Source organism: Lynx rufus, unplaced genomic scaffold (assembly GCF_022079265.1).
Source record: "Lynx rufus isolate CCGP_SWC_20201006 ecotype Redwood Valley unplaced genomic scaffold, mLynRuf1.p SCAF_8, whole genome shotgun sequence".
NCBI lineage: Eukaryota > Metazoa > Chordata > Mammalia > Carnivora > Felidae > Lynx > Lynx rufus.
Window position 1 is genome coordinate 62754424 of NW_025814896.1, and position 20846 is coordinate 62775269.

General features: G+C 48.2%; 1 protein-coding gene across 2 annotated transcripts in view; it reads right to left on the reverse strand.

Annotated features, from left to right (window-relative positions):
• The window catches only part of CNNM4 (cyclin and CBS domain divalent metal cation transport mediator 4), a 40279-nt gene extending 25513 nt beyond the window's left edge, over positions 1-14766 (reverse strand). For both annotated transcript variants that reach the window (XR_006960228.1, XM_047068808.1), the window contains exon 1: positions 13365-14766. Coding sequence is in view for 1 of the 2 variants with exons in the window: in XM_047068808.1 (XP_046924764.1) it covers positions 13365-14766 (1402 nt within the window). In the remaining variant the exon portion in view is untranslated. The remainder of the gene's footprint in view (positions 1-13364) is intronic.
• Positions 14767-20846: the final 6080 nt, after the last annotated feature.

The following is a 20846-nucleotide window of genomic DNA, read 5'->3' on the forward strand; positions in this document are numbered from 1 at the left end:
CACGTTTATGGATTGGAAGATTCATCGTTATAAAGATGTCAAGTCTTCAAGTTGATCTATAGATTCAATGCAATTCCATTAAATTCCTAGGAAAAAGGCTAAAGAACAGTCAAGATAATCTTAAAGAAGAACCAAGAGGGGCGCCTGGGTGGCTTGGTCGGTTGGGCATCCGACTTCGGCTCAGGTCATGATCTCACGGTCCATGAGTTCGAGCCCCGCGTCGGGCTCTGTGCTGACGGCTCAGAGCCTGGAGCCTGTTTCAGATTCTGTGTCTCCCTCTCTCTCTGCTCCTCCCCAGTTCATGCTCTGTCTCTCTCTGTCTCAAAAGTAAATAAAAGTTAAAAAAAATTAAAAAAAAAAAAAAAAAAGAAGAACCAAGAGGGGCGCCTGGGTGGCGCAGTCGGTTAAGCGTCCGACTTCAGCCAGGTCACGATGTCGCGGTCCGGGAGTTCGAGCCCCGCGTCAGGCTCTGGGCTGATGGCTCAGAGCCTGGAGCCTGTTTCTGATTCTGTGTCTCCCTCTCTCTCTGCCCCTCCCCCGTTCATGCTCTGTCTCTCTCTGTCCCAAAAATAAATAAACGTTGAAAAAAAAAAATTAAAAAAAAAAAAAAAAAAGAACCAAGAAAGAATAATTATTACCAAATATCAAAACATATTAGAAAACTACTGCAATTATGTCAATGTGGTATTGAACAAGGAAAGACAGAGACCAATGGAATATGAGAGTCCAGGGACAGACCCACACATATATATACCACAGCTCAGTGGGGAAGGACAGTTTTTCCAACAGCAGTACTGGACCAGCTAGATAACCCGTACGGATTTTAAAAAAATTCAAACTGTAATACTTCAGGAACAAAAACAAATTCCAGAAGGATTACAGCTCTAAGTGTGAAAAGGAAACATTATAGCTCTAGAAAATAACACAGGACACAAGCTTCCTAACTTGTGTACAGGCAAAGAATCTTAAACAGGATATGAAAGGCACTAACCCATATGTTTACTAGTATGTGAAAATGTGTTCAACATCATCAGTCACTAGAGAAATGTATCATAAAATCACAATGAAATACTACCACACACCTACCTAGATGACAGTATCAGAGTTGGGACAGGAGTGTAAACTTGTAAGAGCATTCTGGAAAAGTGTCTTATCTGTGCCTATGCTATGTCCTGGCAATTCCACACTTAGGTATATTCCCAACAGAAATGCCTACATAACATCACCAAAAGACATGAACAAGAACATTTTTAGTGGCCTTATTTAATTTTTTTTTAATGTTTTATTTATTTTTGAGAGAGAGACAGAGTGCAAGCAGGGGAGGGACAGAGAGAGGGAGACACAGAATCCGAAGCAGGCTCCAGGCTCTGAGCTGTCAGCACAGAGCCCGATGTGGGGCTCAAACTTACGAACGGTGAGATCATGACCTGAGCCGACGTCAGATGCTTGAACAACTGAGCCATCCAGACGCCTGTTAGTGGCCTTATTTAAATAGTTCCAAATTGGAAACAACCCAAATGTCCATCAACATCACAGTATATTTCTATCATGGAATACTATATAGCAATAAAAAGGAATGAGCTCCATACAACATGGATGAAACTCATAACCTTTATGTTGAGCAGGAGCCAGACACAAAAGACACATACTGGATGATTCACTTATAAAAGTTCAGAAACAGAAAAAATTAAACCATCATGATTGGGGGGACAGGAGCAGTGATTGGGAGGGTACATGGCAAGAGTCTTCTAGGGTGTTGATAATGTTCTATCTCCCGAGCTCAGTGGCAGTGACACAGAGCTATTCCTTTGTGAAAAACTATCAAGTTATACATTTATGATTTATGCACTTTGCTTCAATGAAAAGTTTACTTTAAAACATATCTAGGTGGTTGCCAGAGGCAGGAGATGGAAGGTGAGAGAAATGGGAGAAGGTGGTCAAAAGGTACAAACTTCCAGTTACAAGATAAATAAGTTCTAGGGATGTAATTTCCAGCACAATGACTATAGTTAACAATACTGTATCATATATTTGAAATTTGCCAAGAGAATAGATCTTAAAAGTTGTCATCTCTTGTGCTGAGAGAAAGAAATGTTTTATCTCTGTGTGGTAAGTGATGGATGTAGTTAACTCGACTTACTGTGGCAAACATTTATAAAAATATGGAATCATGCTGTACACCTGAAACTCACAATGTTATATGTGAGCTGTATCTCAAATTTTTAAATTTTTTTATCTTGTTTTGTTTTAATGTTTATTTATTTTGAGAGAGAGACAGAGACAGAGACAGAGTGTGAGCAGAGGAGGGGCCAAGAGAGAGAGGAAGACACAGAATCCAAAGAGGCTCCAGGCTCTGAGCTGTCAGCACAGGGCCCAAAGTGGGTCTCTAAACTCATTAATGGTGAGATCATGACCTGAGCCTAAGTCGGACACTTAACCAACTGAGCCATCCAAGTGCCCAACTGTATCTCAATTAAAACAAACAAACAAAAAAAAACCAACCACCTAGAACAAGGTGCCTGGGTGGCTCAGTTGGTTAAGCGTCTGATTTTGGCTCAGGTCATGAACTCACGGTTCATGGGTTCAAGCGCCTTGCATTGGGCTCTCTGCTGTCATACAGAGCCTGCTTCAGATCTTCTGTCCCCATCTCTTTCTTCCCCTCCACACACCCCTCAGAAATAAATAAACATTAAAAAAATTTTTTTTTGTTTTTTTAAATCTAGAACTAACAGTAAATTTTCCAGCCTCGAGTTATTGGAATATCCCAATCTTGTCATCTTTTTCTTAGTATCCATGATCTTACTGAAAAGTGACATGGAACAGGGCTTAAGAGCTTGGCCTCTGGAAGGGAACAGCTGCAGTTGCCAGTTAGTTGTCATACAGTCTGGAAAAGATTCTTAGCCTCTCTGAGCCTCAGTTCCCATCTATAGCATTTGGAGGATTAATTAAGTATTTAATAAAGGTTAACCATTAATGAAGGCATTTCTTCCTTCTTTCTACTCTCTGCTCATACTTAACCTTTTTTCAGAGCTCTGGGTCTGGGGCATTTCTGGGGAGATTGGGCTTCATGGGGAGGCTCTGCTCTCTTAGATACCCCTCTATTCTCTGCTGCTTTTCTAGCATAACCTCTTCTCTCCCTAACTGGGACACCAGGGAGGGAGCAGGCAACAGGTGAATCCTGACATGAAACAACCCAAGTAGAGGTGCAACTGAGAAATGTGGCCCTGCCCCTTGACCTGCCTGGTTTCCTGGATCCTCAGGTTAAACTCCCACGGTTGGAACGCCAAATGTGCTGGCAATCAGGATGGCAGGCTTAACTTTCTCCAACTTTAGAGAAACAAATAATTCAGTAAATGAGAAGAATCTCCCCAATTTGAAGTTTCTCTTCCATATATTTTTTTCCTTAAGCTCTGGCATCTGTTACCCTTAAGATATGCACTAGGGGCCCAGATAAGACGGTATCTGAATTAGCATGTAATTATATAGTGGGCTCTTTTGACCTCAATGTATTCAGAATTCCAAGAAAGGCACCACACCCGGACAGTGGGGCAGCCTGCCACCTGAGCCAGTATATGAGAACCACCACAGCCCAAGTTGGTGTCCGTGCCAACTGGGGCACCTTTGGATAGTAATAACAATAATTTTTAAAATAGCTAACATTTATTGCATGATGACAATGGTGCCAGGCACTGAGCTAAGCAGTTTACATGCCTTACCTCATTCAGTCCTCACCACAACCCTCTGAGCTGGATACTGTCATTAACATGGACAACCAAATCACCAGCAACCAAAGAGAAACTTCTGAGACTAAGAGTCAGTGACTATTTTGGGCCTTTCATGAAATAAACTCCACTGTAGATTTACTCACTTTACACACTTTTTATTTATTTATTTTTTAATGTTTATTTATTTTTGAGAGGGAGAGAGAGAGAGAGAGAGCATGAGCGGAGGAGGGGCAGAGAGAGAGAGGGAGACAGAGAATCTGAAGCAGGCTCCAGGCTCTGAGCTGTCAGCACAGAGCCCAATGTGGGGCTTGAACTCGTGAACCGCAAGATCATGACCTGAGGTGAAGTCGGACACTTAACTGACTGAGCCACCCAGGAGCCCCAGATCTACTCACTTTTTAATCTTACTTAGGAGGGTGCCTGGCTGGCTTAGTTGGTACAGCATGTGACTCGATCTTGGGATTGTGAGTTTGAGCTCTATGTTAGGTGTGGAGATTACTTAAAAAAGTAAAAATCTTTAGGTGTGCCTGGGTGGCTCAGTCGGTTGAGCACATGACTCTTGATTTTGGCTCAGGTTGTGATCCCACGGTCGTGGCATCTAACCCCAAATGGGGCTCCACACTAAGCACGGAGCCTGCTTGGGATTCTTTGTCTCCCTCTGCCCCTCTCCTGCTCATGCTCACTCTGTCTCTAAAAAAATAAATAAAAATCCTTAAAAAAAAAAACAACAACAACAACTTAGGAAAGTGTGATGAGAGATGGACTAATTAAAAAAAAATTTTTTTAATGTTTATTTCTGAGAGAGAGAGACAGACAGACAGAGTGTGAGTGGGAGAGGTGCAGAGAGAGAGGGAGACACAGCAATCCAAAGCAGGCTCCAGGTTCTGAGCTGTCAGCACAGAGCCTGACATGGGGTTTGCGGGGCTCAAACTCGTGGACTGTGAGTTCATGACTTAAGCTGAAGTTGGACACTTAACCACCTGACTGAGCCACCCAGGTGACCCTAGATGAACTAATTTTAAAGCAGGACTCCTGGGGCATCTTGGGTGGCTCAGCCGGTTAAGCATCTGACTCTTGATTTCTACTCAGGTTATGATCTCACGGTTCATGAGTTCAAGTCCCACATCAGGCTCAGTGCTGACAGTGCAGAGACTGCTTAGAATTTCTCTTTCTCTCTCTCTCTCTCAAAATAAACTTAAAAAAAAAAAAAAAGCAGGACTCCAGGTGACTGTGCATGTGTGCATTCATGTGTATGTGTATGTGTGTGAGAGCCTGCATGGAGGGATGAGTGAATCTGCCCCCTTGTGTAAGGAAGGGGGTGTGTGTTTAAGCATGTCCATGTGGAGGCAGAGGTGTGTGGTGTGTGTGTGTGTGTGTGTGTGTGTGTGTGTGTGTGTGTTGTGAGCCTGTCCTATGTGTATTTGGCGGGGGGAGGAATGAGTGTGTGTGGGAGTAAGCCTGACTGGGATGGGGGGCATGGAGCCTCCTTCCAACCAAGGCTCCTGGCTGCCTGCTGGCCAGAGACTAGGCAGTCCAGAGAGCCTGGGGAAACCAGTCTTTCAAGAACCCTGCCCAGGTCACAGTAAATCAGCCCTGCAGCATGGAAGCAACTCTGACTATAACCTCTGGGGAATGCTCCAGCAACACCAGGTTTAACCCCCAGCAAAACAGGCTGGCAGCTAAACACACACACACACACACACACACACACACACACACACACCCCAACCTGGCAGCTGCACACCCCAGCCCTCTGGGCTCACCTTTTCATCAGCCACACAGTGCTGCCCAGCCCTCAGTCTGTGGAAATCCTCCAAGATACTCCTCCCAAGAATCCCAGGGATAAAAAGGGATTTCATGTCCTATAGGAGGAGCAATCAGAAGAACCAATCTAAACTGGGTTCCAAAAAGCAAGGCACAAAATTGTATGTAGACAATGGTTTCCATGTGAAAATACATATGAGCAGCTAATGGGAAAGTTTACATGGCTATAAAAATGAAAATGGTTTTGGCAGGAAGGATGGGGTTTGGGGCAAGTAAAGTTTCAGCTCCCGCCCCCCCCCCCCCACACACACACAAAAGAAAAAGAAAAAAAAAAAGAAAATGGTTTTGATCTTGCTGCTTGTGACATGATTTTTAGAGTAAATTTCTAAAAAGATTATTATAACAAATCAAAATATTAAAAAGTAGTTCTCTCCAGATCACAGGTTCATGGGTTGTTTTGTTTAGATTTTTCTGTTTCCTAAAGTTCTGACGATAAGATGTATCTGGTTTATAATAACCACTAGTAAAAAGAAAATCACATAAAAAATGGAACAGGAATAGACTGAGGAGTCCAGACTCCAGTTTAGGAAGTGGGCCAGGAGTCCTTTATGTAGCCACAAAGCCTTTTACGACAGGATGTCTTGGCACACTCAGGCGTGACAAAAGGGGTAACCTGAGGGACAGAATGGGCGAGCATCTCGTCACAGGGCAGCTGTACTGGACAGCAGACAGAGCGGCTCAGAGAAGGAGAGCAGGCAGCTGGATCAAATAGCAGCAACAGCTCCCGACAGCTACACCCCATCCTCCTAGCTGAGGGCCGTCTCAGGCGCCTCTGGGAAATTCCTGAACTCTCACATCCACAGAAAGGGCTGAGGAGCGATCACAATTTGCAGAAGCAGTTTTACCCTAAGTTGGCATCAATGACAAATGCACTCATCTCTCATTCTGTGGTTTCGTCCAAAATCTCCCAGAATAAGAGGCACAGAAGTGGGGAAATGTTGCATCTTATGCACCTTTGAGGATCCAGCTAGAATGCCACCTCCTTTGGAATGCCTTCCCAGACTTCTACTGATAAGAAAGGCATCGGCTTCCCCAAAGGCCCTGCCCCTTACCCATTCTCCTGTAGGACACAGTCCTGTGCTTGTGTGTTTCTGTGTACTCATCTATTTAAGCATCTGTTCAATACCCCCTGTCCTGACCAGAGGTGTTCAGGGAAACTCTGGGACTGGACTTTCTAACTGAAAATATAGGACTTTTGAAAAGCAAACACCAGCATGTTAGATTGGTACGATCTAAGCTCTTAGGGCTTAGACAAAAGGCAGTGCCTTCCAGTACACAAGTAAGAGCTGTGGGAAGTGATCTGTCAAGAGGCTGAAGAAACTGCCGTCAGTCCTGGCTTCCCTATGGAGCCTGGCCTACAGGCTGTAGGATGCCAGTGACGGGGAGATGTGCAGCTGCCTGCCGGCCAGCACCATACCTCCCTATCCACGGTGGCCATGCTCCATGCCCACAAGCACCTAACCAAAGAGAAAGTGAGGAGGAGCCTGGCCAGTGTTTTGTCAGCTGCCCCGCTGGCACCGTTGCCCTAACAGGCGGCTCCTGTCACCGTCTCAGATACACTTGCTCCCTGGCAGCTTCTCAAGATCAAATCACCAGCTCAGCTGGAGACTATTTCCAGGTGGAGCTGTGAGAGACCAGGTGTGTAGCTGACTTTGCTCTCCACTTTTTTTTTTTTTAATGTTTATTTATTTTGAGAGAGAGAGCACAAGCTGGGAAAGGTAGAGAGAGAGGGAAAGACAGAGAATCCCAAGCAGGCTCTGTGCTGTCAGCGCAGAACCTGACACGGGATTCGATCTCATGACTGTGAGATATGACCTGAGCCAAAATCAAGAGTCAGACGCTTAACTGACAAAGCCACCCAGATGCCCCAGCTCTCCATTCTTGAGGCTGTCCTCTCCCAGCACCTTATGACTTAACTGTCCCATCCCCAGTCTATGCTTGGCCGTCACCCTATCTGGTTTCCCCAGGAGGGTCCCAAAACCACGCCTGCCTGGCTCTTTTTCATCTCTCCAAGGAGTCACTTTAACCGAGCTTTTACATGCTCTGCATGTTCTGCCTGCTCTCAGATGACTTCCAAACCTTTAACCCTGGTTCTGGCCTCCCTCCCAAGTGCCCCCACCTAAGCACTTTCACCTGTACACTTGCCTGGATGGACTGTACCCTCACACTGCTCCGTGTGGTCCCAGACCAGCAAAATGGCCATCATCTGAGAGCCTGTCAGAAATACAGGCTCTTAGGAGAGCTTGGGTGGCTCTGTCCATCAAGCACCCAGCTTTGGCTCGGGTCATGATATCTCATGGTCAGTGGGTTCGAGCCCCACATCGGGCTCTGTGCTGACAGCTGAGAGCCTGGAGCCTGGTTCGGATTCTGTGTCTCCCTATCTCTCTCTTCCTCTCCCCTGCTTGTGCTCTGTCTGTCTCTCTGAAAAATAAACATTAAAAAAAAAGAAAAGAAATACAGCCTCTTAGGCCATACCCCAGACCCACTGAGTTCAACTCTGCATTTTAACAAAATGTCCAGGCAGTTCAGGTACACGTTCAAGTGTGAGCAGCTCTGGTGAGCACAAAGGAGTCCAATCAAGGGTCACATCACTTTACCACTACCACCACCCCCAATTCTCCAAACTGTCTTTGCTTCCTCCTCTTCCCACTTCTGTTAAATGACAACATCATCCATCTGAATCCCAAGCTAGAAACCTCAGATGTTCACAACTACTTCCTGGCTCTGACTCCAACATCTCCAAAATGATCACTGAGTCCTGTTATTCTGACTTCAGAAGCATCTCGTAGGCCTAGGCCTTCCTTGGCCCCACTGCACCTACCAGAACTGTGCATAGTAAGCTTCATTTACCTGTCTGTGTCCCTGGTAGACTTCGAGTTCTGTCAACAGCACTGTTTTAGTCCTCTCTGATTCCCAACAGCAAGCACCGTGTCTGACACATAGGCCTCAAAAAATTAGATGTTTATTGCAACAAAGGAACAAACCAGGAAACAAAGAGAAATAAGGTACTTAAAGTGTGTCAGATGGTAGGAACCAAAAGTAAAGGCAAAATTATGCAGTGTTTTTTCTTAATAAAGTTGTTTCAGGAAGAAAAACGTACGTGGGAGAAGTGTGCTGTGGCACAGATGGAAACATGGGAGGAGTTTTTAATGAAAATATTTCTAGCTGTTTTTCTCTTCAATACATATGCCCAGTAACTTTCTACAAGGTCAGTAACAGGTCCAAAGTCATCTCATGGGTCGGTGACCAGGGTGGGTGGAGTTTAAACCCAAGTCTTTACAGGGGGGCTAGATGGTTATAAAGTAGGTGGGGAAAGATAAGATGCCTACAAATGAGCACAGTGTCTGAAAAGGGCAGGAATATCACAGAGGGAAAGGACGGGAGAAGGCTGAAAGGTGAGCTTCATTGTGGGGCTGGAGTTTCTGACTGATTTGGGAGAGCTTATTCGTCACTTTGCCTCCAGGGTCTGAGAGGATCTTTGGTAAAGGAAAAACGCAACTGGGCCAGGAGTAGCCCAGGGAGCCGCTGTTCTAAGATCTCAAGCTGTAGACAAAGCCAACCACAACACTCAGTACTGCAAACAGTTGTAGGCGAGTGTCGAGGTTTAAGTCGGTTTAAGTCAAAGGACCAAGGTTCAAATGGCATGAGCCTCTCAGTGGCCTTATAGCTCTAACCAATCATAGTCTTACTCCTGAGGTCCTGCAGCACCTAGCCCCATGTCTTGCACAGACAGTATGAGGTTCAATAAATATCTAATGATAAATGCCTTGAGTTGGGAGGCAGAGCAGCTGAGAAGCTGTAACCTTCTACCTTAGTCTCTAAGGGAAGCTCAGCCTCATGTCTGCAACTAACTTCTCAAGCCTGTCTAAGTGTGTAGGAGCATCTTCATGACTCACACTAATGAGTGAAGCTATGTATGTACACTCCCGACGGCCAAAAACTGCTTATTCAGAGAAACTGAAGCACAGGAAAGGGGAACCATGCATCACATTCAAGACCCCAGACTCTGGGCACCTGGGTGGCTCAGCTGGTTGAGCGTCTAGCTTCAGCTTAGGTCATGATCTCACGGCTTGTGGGATGGAGCCCCACATCGGGCTCTGTGCTGCCAGCTCAGAGCCTGGAGCCTGCTTCTCACTCTCTGCCCCTCCCCTGCTTGCACTCTGTCTGTCTGTCTCTCTCTCAAAAATAAATAAATATTAAAAAAAAAAAAAAGGACCCCATGGGGTGCCTGGGTGGCTGAGTCAGTTAAGCATCTGACCAGTTAAGCTCAGGTCATGATCTTGCAGTTTGTGAGTTCAACCACCGCATCGGGCTCTTGTGCTGACAGCTCGAAGCCTGAAGCTTGCTTCTGATTCTGTGTCTCCCTCTCCGCCTCTCCCCCTGCTCACACTCTGTGTCTCTCTCTCAAAAATAAACATTAAAAAAAAAAAATTAAAAAAAAAAAAGGACCCCAAACTCTGCTTCTCAGCTTCTCAGTCCGTGAACCATTATATGTTACTGTAGGAGCTCCTCCTGTCTTGATGCAACTAGAAATATCAAGTCCCCTGGATAACAGCACAACACGCATCTTACTTTATCCCTTATCCAGCTCCTCAAAATTCTAATACCTATGGACTGGGGACAATTCTGTCTCAAATCTAACAGGTCATTCATTCATTCCATGACTTTTTATTGAGATGTCTTACTATGTGCCAAGAACCATTCTAGGGCCTAGGGATACACCAGTGACCGAAACAAAGAGCTCTGCTCTTTGGAACTTATATTCTAACAGAAGGAGACAGACAATAAATAGCATAGTAAATCTGTAAATTATGGAGTTGTTAGAAAGTGATTTATGCTATAAAAAAAGAAACATTAGCACAGGGTGGCAGAGATCAGGAAGGTCAAGGAGGATGGAAGGTTATAGTTTCAAATGGGACAACAGGAAAGCCTCATTGAGAAGGTAAAGTTGAAGCAGACAGGAGGGAGGGGAGACAGTGAGGCATGTAACGTTTGGGGAAAAACATTCCAGCCTGAAGAACAGCCAGGGCAAAGGCCCTAATGTGGGAGTGTCCTGGTGTCTTCAAGGAACAGTAAGAAGGCCAGCAGAGCTTGCCAGATAGTCAGTCATTCATTAGTTGTTCATTCATTCATTCATTCACTTAAGAAACATTTACTACAGACCCATCTCTTTGCCAGGTACTAAGTGGTGAAAACACTAATAAGGCATGATCCCTACCCACACAGAACTCATAATGTTGGGGAACAAGGAAGAGACAAAATGACCTTAAAACAGATTACACTCAGAGCAGAAAGACTCTGGCAGAGGTCAGAGTTGGGCCCTCACCCAACTTGGAGATGCTGAAGAGTCTACTGAAGCATAAGAAAGACCCTCAGGCAGATGCCTGACCACACTTGGCAGGCACCCAGCTCTTGTTTTGATGCTGCCGACAATGCTGGCCATGTTAAGCTTGCTCACTGGGTTTTTCTTAGCTAAAAAAGAAGCCTTCCAAACATCAGATTTGTAAAGAAAATCTTTTAAGGTGCAAATGCAAAGTGTTTCCGTGTCCTAGAGGGCCTCAGACTTCACAGGTAAATGCCAGATGGAAAGATTTTGGAGAGGCCATATTGGGGGCAGCCCAGAGTGGCAATGAGTTAGGACGGAACCACAAAGCCCGAGGATGTGTCCATTAGGAGTGACCATCATATCACACTCACATCTCCAGGGCTTCATGCTGCACTGGGTAGACTGTGCCTGCATTTCCATGGAATTAGCAGCACCCCCTCCAGGGCTAGGGTGAGGGCTGGGGCTCAGGTTCAGACCACTGGCCCCTGTTAAGTAAGGTCTAGTGAACTAAAATGTACATCTGGAGAGTTCCACTCAGCAGAGCTCTGGGCCAAAAGATGCTAGCTCTATGTTCCCAGCTTCCTGAAGTAATACTTTTTTTACGTGATGAGTCCAAAGATGGTCCTGCCAACCCCAGGAAGCTCCCACCAGACAAGAGCTGAACCCTGCCGATCAGGGGCTGGGAAGCCCAGCCCAGCCAATCCACACTGGCTGTTTCCAGACTCGAGATGAACGATGCAAACGTGCTTGTAGGGTGTGTCACCAGCAACAGTCCCAAGGACCATAGAGGTGGTGAGCAGGAAGCCGCCCTGGTGAGTCCCAACCAGGTTCCTCACCAAGCAACATGGGAGAAGTCCTCAGGGCCAAGAGGCTGCAGGGTGAAGGTGGGGCACAAATGCTCACTGCTCTTCTTCAGGCTCAGCTACCTGGGACAAACAGGTTCTAGGGCCTGGACCTGCAAAGCTCCCCCCACACTGTGCCATCACCACCAGATGTCCCTTCAGTCCCTCTTCAATGAAGCCACCTTACCAGACTGTCTCCCACTTGGACTCATGTTACTCAAGTCCTTCTCAGATCTGATGCTACGAGTCACTCTCTCAATCTGATGAAGGGAGGGTACCAATCTCCCACTCTGGCCCTGACCAGAGAGCATCTTTTAAGACTAAACCTGGCAGGGCTTCCTCCTACCAATCCCACCCTCCACCACTGACCTAGCTAGTTCCAGGCTCTCCCCAACTCTCATGAAATAATAGACTGACAAGCGTCTGAGGCTTGCTCCCTGCTTGAGTGCCGAAGGTGCTCCCAGCCCTAAACTGGCAGGCTGCCTCAGCCAGCAGGAGCTCTACCTATGGGGAAAGGAAGCAAAATCCCTGGTCCCTTCCCCCATTCCTTTATGAAGAGCTTCCCTTTCTGCCTCCTCATTCCCTTTGGCCTAGGAGGGTTTTACTCCATAATTGGCTTGTTTACTGCCACTGAGGGCTTCTGGGTGGCAGAAGTGGGAGGAAAAGTTTTGTTGGAAGTAAGGAAAGGGGTGTGTGTCCTGAGCTTTGAGGCTGGTGAGTAAAACTTCCAAGTGCCTCTCTAACTACCTGAGAACTGGCCAAGAACCCATGTGAGAAAAAAACACAAGGCACTGCAAGGCCAGCTGAAGATTCTCAGACCACAGGAGGGAAGCTTATGTTTGGCGCCTGCAAAAAGACAGAACAATAACCAAAACTTGATGTGCTTGCTTCTGCTGAGTAGTCGAAAGCATTACTTGGCACTGTTCTGAGTGGGGAGCAAACCAGAGACCTCCCAATTCGGCTTCTGTGGGCTAGGAGCTCCAGTAACATCACTCTTGCTCAAAACTTCCGAAAGCTCCAAGCTCCAAGCAAACTTACTGCCCTGACTGCAGGCTCTTCCAAAGGCCCCAGATGACTCAGCCTCTCCCCCCTGACCACTGAGCGGCAGAGCCTATACCCAGCTCAACAGGACCATCTGCTGGGCCACAAGCACATCCTTTGCCACCCCAAAGGGTGCAACTCATGGGATTCCCCGTGCCTCAAGTACCACGTCTCCCCATATCTTCAGGCTCTCCTCAAATGCTTCCTCCCATGTGAAGGTTTTCCCAGGTCCCCAGCCCCTTCCCCACCTCAGCTCACTCAGATGTGGGGCTCCACACTCTAATGTCCGTGGCCTCTTTTAAGGCATTAGGCTTACTCTGTCCTGCTTCAATAGCTCCCTGAGGCCTTGCTCTATCCCTCCAAGTGCACGAGTGTGTGTGTCTCAGCTCTGATTCACCTGAAGCACAAAGCACAGTAGCTGGCAGACAGCAGACGCTTAGGAAATGTTCCTGCTGTCCCAAATACCATTCACCTCAGAGGCACAGGAAGTGATGGGCAAAGGAAAAGAGTCACACAAAAACACTAAGACCAGCAGACACAAAACAGGCAAGCGAATGAGAGGTGTCACAAAGACAGTTAACGGAGAGGGCGAGCATCAGGCCTTACCCTTCTTGAACTCCTCCAGCATGGCATCCAACTTGGTGTCATGGAAGACAAAATGCACTGGATGGTTATAGAAGCGGGTGATGGTCTTGAGGGGGGTGCAGTCGTCAGGGTCCACGAAGGCCAAGTCTTTGACATAGAGAATATCTACAATATTGGACTGCTCGTCTTCAAACACGGGGATGCGGGTATAGCCACTTTCCATAATCTCCGACATGGTGTTGAAGTCCAGGATGGCATCACTGCGGATCATGAAGCAGTCTTGGAGCTGGGTCATGATGTCCTCCACGGTCTTGGTCCGTAGCTCCAGGGCACCCTGGATCATATTTAGCTCCTCTTTCACCAGATCATTATAGGGCTCCGTTACCTTCAACATCTCCATCAGCTTCTCCCGATTGTAAACAGTGCGAATCTCCTGGCCCAAAACAAAATCCAGGAGCTTGCTAATGGGGAAACTGAGGGGGAAGGTGAGAAGCATAAAGAATTTGGTGAGAATGATAGTATTGGCACCCACTGCCAGCCCGTGTCGGGAGCACAAGGCCTGAGGTACAATCTCCCCAAAGATGACAATGCCAATGGTGGAGGAGGCCACCGCCATGAGTCCAGACCCAATGAGGATGTCTAGAAGGATGGTGAGGGAGGTGTTGACCAGCACGTTTCCCAGGAGCAGCGAGCAGAGTAAGTAGTTGCCCTTGCGCCGAATGGGCTCGATCTTCCGGGCATAGCGCCTTTCCTTCTGGGTGCCACAGTTCTGCACGATGCGCAGCTCCATGGGGTCCAGGGCCATAAGCCCCAGGTTGAGACCAGAAAATATGCCCGACAGCACCAGCAGCACCATAATGAGGAGGATGTGCAGCCAGAGGGGCAGGAACCTCCCAGCCTCCTCCACCATGAAGAGCAGCGAGTCCTTATCGGTCCACCTCTGCCAGGGCCCGTCCACCCCAGCCCGGGTGCACAGTGCATACAGTTTCATGTTCTCGCTCCTCCGGAGGAACTTAGTGAGCACCACCAGCATCCCGGACGTGTTCCCTCGACTCACGTTGACCAGCTGCTGGACGACCAGGTCCTTGGTGAGCTCGGGGCAGTTGGTGGAGTTGTGGGTGGCCTCGGAGTTGTCCACCTCGGTGAAGGAGATCAGGTTGCTGGAGATGGAGCCCAGCCTCTGGCCGTACAGCCTCAGGTTCACCGTACTGCCCTCGGACACGAAGATGATGCCATCCGGATTCATCCCACACGATTTGTTACAGCTCGCCAGCCTCATGCCCAGGATCGCGCCCCGCTGGGGGTCGCTCTGACCCCGGGCCCCCCGCGCCCACAGCAGCACCAGCAGCAGCAGCGTCGCCAGGAGGAGGCGCCCTCGGGCCGGCCCGCCGCCCCGGCGCCCGCCCCCGCCCACCGGCGCCATGTTGCTCCGGCTCGGCCGCCGCCGCTCCCCGCGCCCCGCCGCGCGGCCCCGCTCCCGCCGCTGCTCCTGCCGCTTCGCCGCCGCCGAGCCAACTGCCCGGGCCGCAGGCCTGACGTCAGGTCAGCGCCCCTCCCGCCCCGCCCCGCCGACCCACGCCCCTTATTTGCATGGGAGACCCCGCCTCTGGAAGCGCGGCTCCGGTGCCCGCCCTTAAGGGGGTCCCGCGCTTAAGGTGGAGCTGCGCCTGAGCGCGGGAGCCGCGGGCGGACGCTCGCCCCGCCCTTCTCCTCGCGCGGCCATTCCCGCGGGCCTTTCTGCTCACGGGTTGTACGCGCGGCCCGCTCTCCTGCTGCCCAGGCCTGCGCTCCTGGTCTCGCCGCTCCTCTGCCGCAACCTAGCCGGGCTTCGCATGCTAGGCTCTTTCCCCAGAGCCCTGGCGCTTTCTTGGGGGGGGGGGGCCTGGGGGGAATTGCTCTTTGCTGGAACCTCGGAAGCAGTACCACGTTGTGCTCGGGCGAGAAAAATGCTTTTACTGGTACAAAAAGAAAAAAGAAAAGGAGAACCTGAGGGCTGAGGCCTGAGAGGCCTACAGGCCTTTCGGCCTTGCAGAGTGCCCCTTGACTTTTGTGGCCTCTGCACTCTTGAGGGTTTTGATGACCTTGTCCCAAAGCCAGAAGTAGGTTCCACGGCCCTGCCCCCAGTCTGAGACATCCTTTGGCCAGTGGCTGCCTGGTTGGAGGAGAATCTGGGAAACTGAAGATATAGATTGTACCCGCAGAAAGAAGGGCCAGGGTCCGTCCTAGTCTTATCTCAGGTCATTTCCTTTTAGGACGCAAATGTTGAGTCCCTCCTATGTGCCAGGCATCTTGTTCCAGACTCTGACAATATAGCGGTGAATAAGCCAAAGCCCCTGCCTCCTGGAGTTTACAGTCTAGAGCAGACAATAAGCAAGTAAACACACATGCATAATATTTATTTAATCCTTTGCACAACACTAAGAGTTAGTGTTATTTTTCCATTTAACAGATGAAGAAATTGAATCTAGGCACAAGTTGGAGTCCCTCCAGATTGCTATTTTAAGAACAGGCTTGTGTGACTGGTAAGGCACATTGGAGTGTCTCTCAGACCAGGTTTCTATATCTATAAAACGGGAGTAAGAATGACAAGGCGGCACCATCTCACTAAGCTTATGGGAACACTTGGCCTAGGCATTGAACAGGACAGGACAATTCTGAATGTTCTGTGTAGCTGATGTTGTTGTTGCCTGCCCTTCCAGACAGAACCCCTAACCCCAAATTGTGGTGGTGACTGGCCAGCTGGAGCAGACGCATGTGAAAATGAGCTGAGAGGTGTGGCGCCAGGCCTAGCCCTGAAATGACTACTTCCTGGATGGCCCTACCTTGGTGTCAGTTAGCGACTATGAATTGAGCACCAAGCACTCAGGAGGTGTGGGGAAGACCGCAGCCGCCTGCCCTGTTAGGGGGAAGGAGACAGACAGACAAACAACCTCACAATAATTGCAGAGGTGCACAAAATAGGGAATCGGGTACCAGGTTGACCACTGGGTCTCAGAGCAAGTTTTTTTCCCAACCCTGGAGACACAGAATCCATTTTACTCTCTCCCTGCACAAACACATGTGTTTATTTTTGTTGTGGTATACTGTTTGCCAATAAAAGCAACAATCAATACCAGCCGGAAAGAGCCCAAACAGAGAGGAACAATCCTATAGTGTTGTGCATACTAGGCCAGCCTGAAGCAGTCCCTTTCAGGTAGGCGCCTCACTTCATATTCTACAGTGTTTCTAGCTGGCCACTTTTGTAAGGAGCAGGAGCCCCCGGATGGGCACTAGCCGAGACAGAGCAAAAACAGAAAGCAGAACCTTGGACTGGCTGTTCCCTCCCTTCTCCACCGATACAGGATGAGCCACCTGCATCACCTCAGAGCAAGCCCAGCTTTCAGAGAGGCTTTTGTCCACCTCATTTCATCTTTTTCCAGCCAGCTGGAAACACCCTTCCCATGGTACTTAGAGACTTTACCATTCTATTGTTGACCAATCGGCTATTTTTATTTTGCCCTTTTCAAACTGTCAAACTCAGAAGCTCCCTGTATATGCACTGAGTCCAATAAGAGAAGTCAACAAAGGGAAGGGGAAAAAAAAGCTTTTGAGATACTTGGGTTTAAGTGGGAATCTGGTAAGAAGAGTTAGTCTCTGCTAAAGTTCATTTAATTCCACCCATCCACAATTGCATTCACATCCGTACTTAAGTGAATAGAACAGAATCAACAAAGTAAAGAAATGAAATACCTTGTTGCCCACCCAGAGCCTTCAATCTGGCAGCGAAGACAAGAATCTCTCGAAAAAAATTAAAAGCAGTGTAACTCAGAAAGTGTCAGAGGAGCTATTTGAGGTCCAGACTGGAGTCCAGGTTCATTTCCTGCCAGGCTTTTTTTTCCCCCCTAAAATTTGTTCCTATCTATCTATCTAGCGAGTGAGCAGGGAAGGGGCAGAGAGAGGGAATCCAAGCAGGCTCCGTACTGCCAGTACAGAGTCTAATGTGGGGCTGCAGCCCACAAACTGGGAGATCATGACCTGAGCCAAAACCAAGAGTCAGATCTTCAACCAACTGAGCCACCCAGGTACCTCTCCTGCTAGGCTTTTATCTCTGGTTAGGGCATTTAAACTTTTCTGATCTGCAGAGTTGAAAAACCTCTCCCACAGATCGGTGGGGACAACATGGAGATGGAGGTCTATTTGTGTGAAGAGTCAGGAAGCCTGGACAAATGTGTGGCTTCTGTGAACCAGGCTGTGAGAAGTGCAGAAAGAGATGTGCAAATGAGAAGTCTGTCTACTTTGGGGGTCAGACCTGTTTCTCTGCTGCAGGGTGGAAGCCCTTACTCCCCTGAATTATCTCTACTTGCAAGTAAGGAGTTTGGGGAAGGTCTTTCTCAGAGGGGTCTGGTACCTGACTTTTGAGCATCACAGAGCACTCCACTCATGACTTTGGGACCTGACAGGTTCTTTCTGGGCCCTATGGCAGCATGTCTACACCTCCCGGAGAGCACTCCTTTCTGGTCCTGTGCAGGGAGACAGGCTTAAAAGTCTATTGCCCCTTATTTTGTACCTGGCGATGTGCTGACCCTAAGAATCCAATGAAGAACAAGGTCCTAAATAGTAACCTGGGATCTCCTGTTCTGCTCCTCAGGCTGTGATCCTCCCAGGCTGTTTTCTTAGTCCTCTTCAACATTTGGGTGTCCAGGATGAGGAGCTGCTGCCAGATAAGCAGCCCATCTGCTGGTGGAGCTCAGAGCCTGAGGGCTGCCATGCCCCCCCCAAGTCCCTTGGAGGATGCTGTGGGCCCTGGGGTTCAAAAGCCTGGTTGGGAGCAATTTTCAGAGTGAGGGAGGGGCCACATCAATACATGCAGTGGCCTGTTCACCAGCTCTCCGCAAATCTGCAATAACCCTGAGCATTTGCAAGTTATATCTGTGCTATTAAATTGTCTTGGGAAAGAAGGGGCAGTCATCCCTCCACAGAGGGACAGAGCAAGCATGGGGGTAGCTGAGATGGTACCGTGGCTCAAATCTCAACTCAGGTCACCCCAACAAGTGGGGACATGAGGACCTGGTATCATTTTATACCTGAGACAGACACCTCATTAAGCCAGAGGAGGGGATGAAAGCATCAGAACAACGGATTCAGGCCAATAATAGGATGTGCCTGTGACAGGAAGTAGAATGCCAGAACAGCAAAGGGGAGGAAGCGTTTGTATTAATTGGGTAGGTTTCAAAGCTCCATGGCCATAGGACAAATTGTTCTCCTTTGGGACAGGACCACAGGAGGGAGGATGCCTCACCATAGGGGTTCAGGCACAGCTCAGGAGGCACACTGTGGGGCTGGCTTGGCCATGGGTTGCCTGTGTGACCTGGGACTCTGGGACATTCTGGAGTATTGAGTCAGATGATGCCTGGCACCTGGTAAGAGCTCAATGAACATGATCAGTAACCATGATGGTGATGGACATGACAAGGCAGGGATTTTTAGAGGACACTCAGATTTCATTAGCCCCACTGTGTATCTGCATCCAACTCTAGCTGCTGTCTTCGAGTTCTTTCCCTTCCCTTTCCCTGCAGAGACAGAAAGTCTATAGAGGATGATAGAGAAGAGAGGCCAAGGGAGATCATCAGGGACTAAAAAGACCACATCTGGACCCCTTGGGGCTCCATGGTAAGGGAACAAAGGAGGCTGGGGTGCAGGTAGTGCTGCTGGAGGTGACAGGGGTTGTCATGGTGCATGCAGGTTCAGGCTGCAAAGGCTGGCAAGTGGGAAAGTGGGAAGCCTGTCACTCAGATCTGAGAGACTTGACAACCCAGAAGGCAAGTCCTCCTGGGGAGAGCAGGGCCCCTGTGAAGAGTCCCAGGCAAGCACATATGTGAGAGGGGCTGAGCTCCAGGGCCCTGCCTACTCCCCTTTCTGCTTTCCTCCTCCCCTCCTGCACTGGAGAGCCCTGTCCCCAAGACTGGCTACCCCAACAAGCTTTTCCTTCTGCCTCCAAAAACACCAAGACCCTTTTTTATGTTAAGAGATTAACTGTTAATCTCCAGAGAAAAGTAAGGAAGAGCAAGATAAAAAACACTGAGTATTTACAAAAGCTTAAGAACAACTTCTTGAAGTCATTGTCCCTAGTTTCCAGCCCTTTTTCGTAGCTGGCAAATGGAAACAGGCTATAGCAGAAATGCCATGGGCTCTGTCCCTTACCAGCTGGTGAATTGGGGCAATAGTGCTTGACTTCTTAGGGTCTTGATTTCTCCATTTTTAAGATGGGGATCAAGAGACCCTTGGATTGTACTAAAGGGACTAAATGAGCCCAAGTTTGGTAGCACTGCTCCTAAATATGTTTATTTTCCTTCCCTCAGGCCAGGACTTTCATATTATATTTTATTCATTTATTCATTCCTGTATTTTTATATTTTTACTGGGCTTTTAAAATTGCCAAAATGATACATGCTCCTTGCAACAAATTCAAATCATAAATAGAAAACAGAAGTTCCCCCAACTTCCCTATCCACTGCCCAGAAATTGTTTCTCTGTATTCTGCCACCTTCTGCCCACTTCATTTTCTCCTTTACTCTGGACTGTAGGCCATTTCCCACTGGGTTGAGAGTCCCTCAAGGACAAAACCTGTGTCATAGGCATCTCTGTATCCAACATGCTTGGTATTCCATATGCATTTGTGGAATGAATTGGATTTTCCTAAAAAAGGGGCTAGGAATAATACTGTTGGGGGCCAGGAATGGGAAATGAGGAGGAAGCTTCTAGCCAGTAGTTTTATATATAAAATTGCAGCTAGAAAACTGTTTCATGAAATTGCATTTACCCCTTAATACAATTTCCACTCTAGCCTATGTCTTAAAAAAGTGAAGAAAAAAAAAAGTCTGCCCTGCACCTAACTAAAGTGATTTCTTGGCCGATCTCCAATTTGAAAAATACTGGCATCAGTCTCATGCATTGCTCATGAGCATCCACGGGAATTCTCTTTGGATGAAACTTAGGAAGACTGGTGGGAGTTTGAATGTTCTCCTTATAAATGATACCCACACCCACAGTGCCTGGCATAATCCACATGAGGCAATAAATCTCCCCAGGCAGATCAGTGAGGCAAGTTCCTGATCACTGAATCTTATTGTCTCCAAGCCCTGCCCAGAAAAGGAGACAGCCTTTGAGACCTTCATTCCCAAGTGTCCAGATTTCTACAGGTTTGTCCCAAACAATTGCGCAGGTACCAAATACCTGTAGAGCCTTCAACAAATGGCGAGGCCCGAAGGGCCTTGGGGCCTTATCTCCAACATGAGGGGACTGGGTCTGATAATCAGGTTCTATCCTCATTTAAATTCTCTGATGTGTAATTTTCCTAAGCAATCAAGAGAAGGCAAAGATAAGATCAACAAGATCATGGAGTGCCTAGGTGGCTCAGTCAGTTAAGGGTCCTACTCTGGATTTCGGCTCAGGTAATGATCTCACAGGTTCCTGGGATCGAGCCCTGCATTGGGCTCTGCAATGCCGGTGCACAGCCTGCTTGGG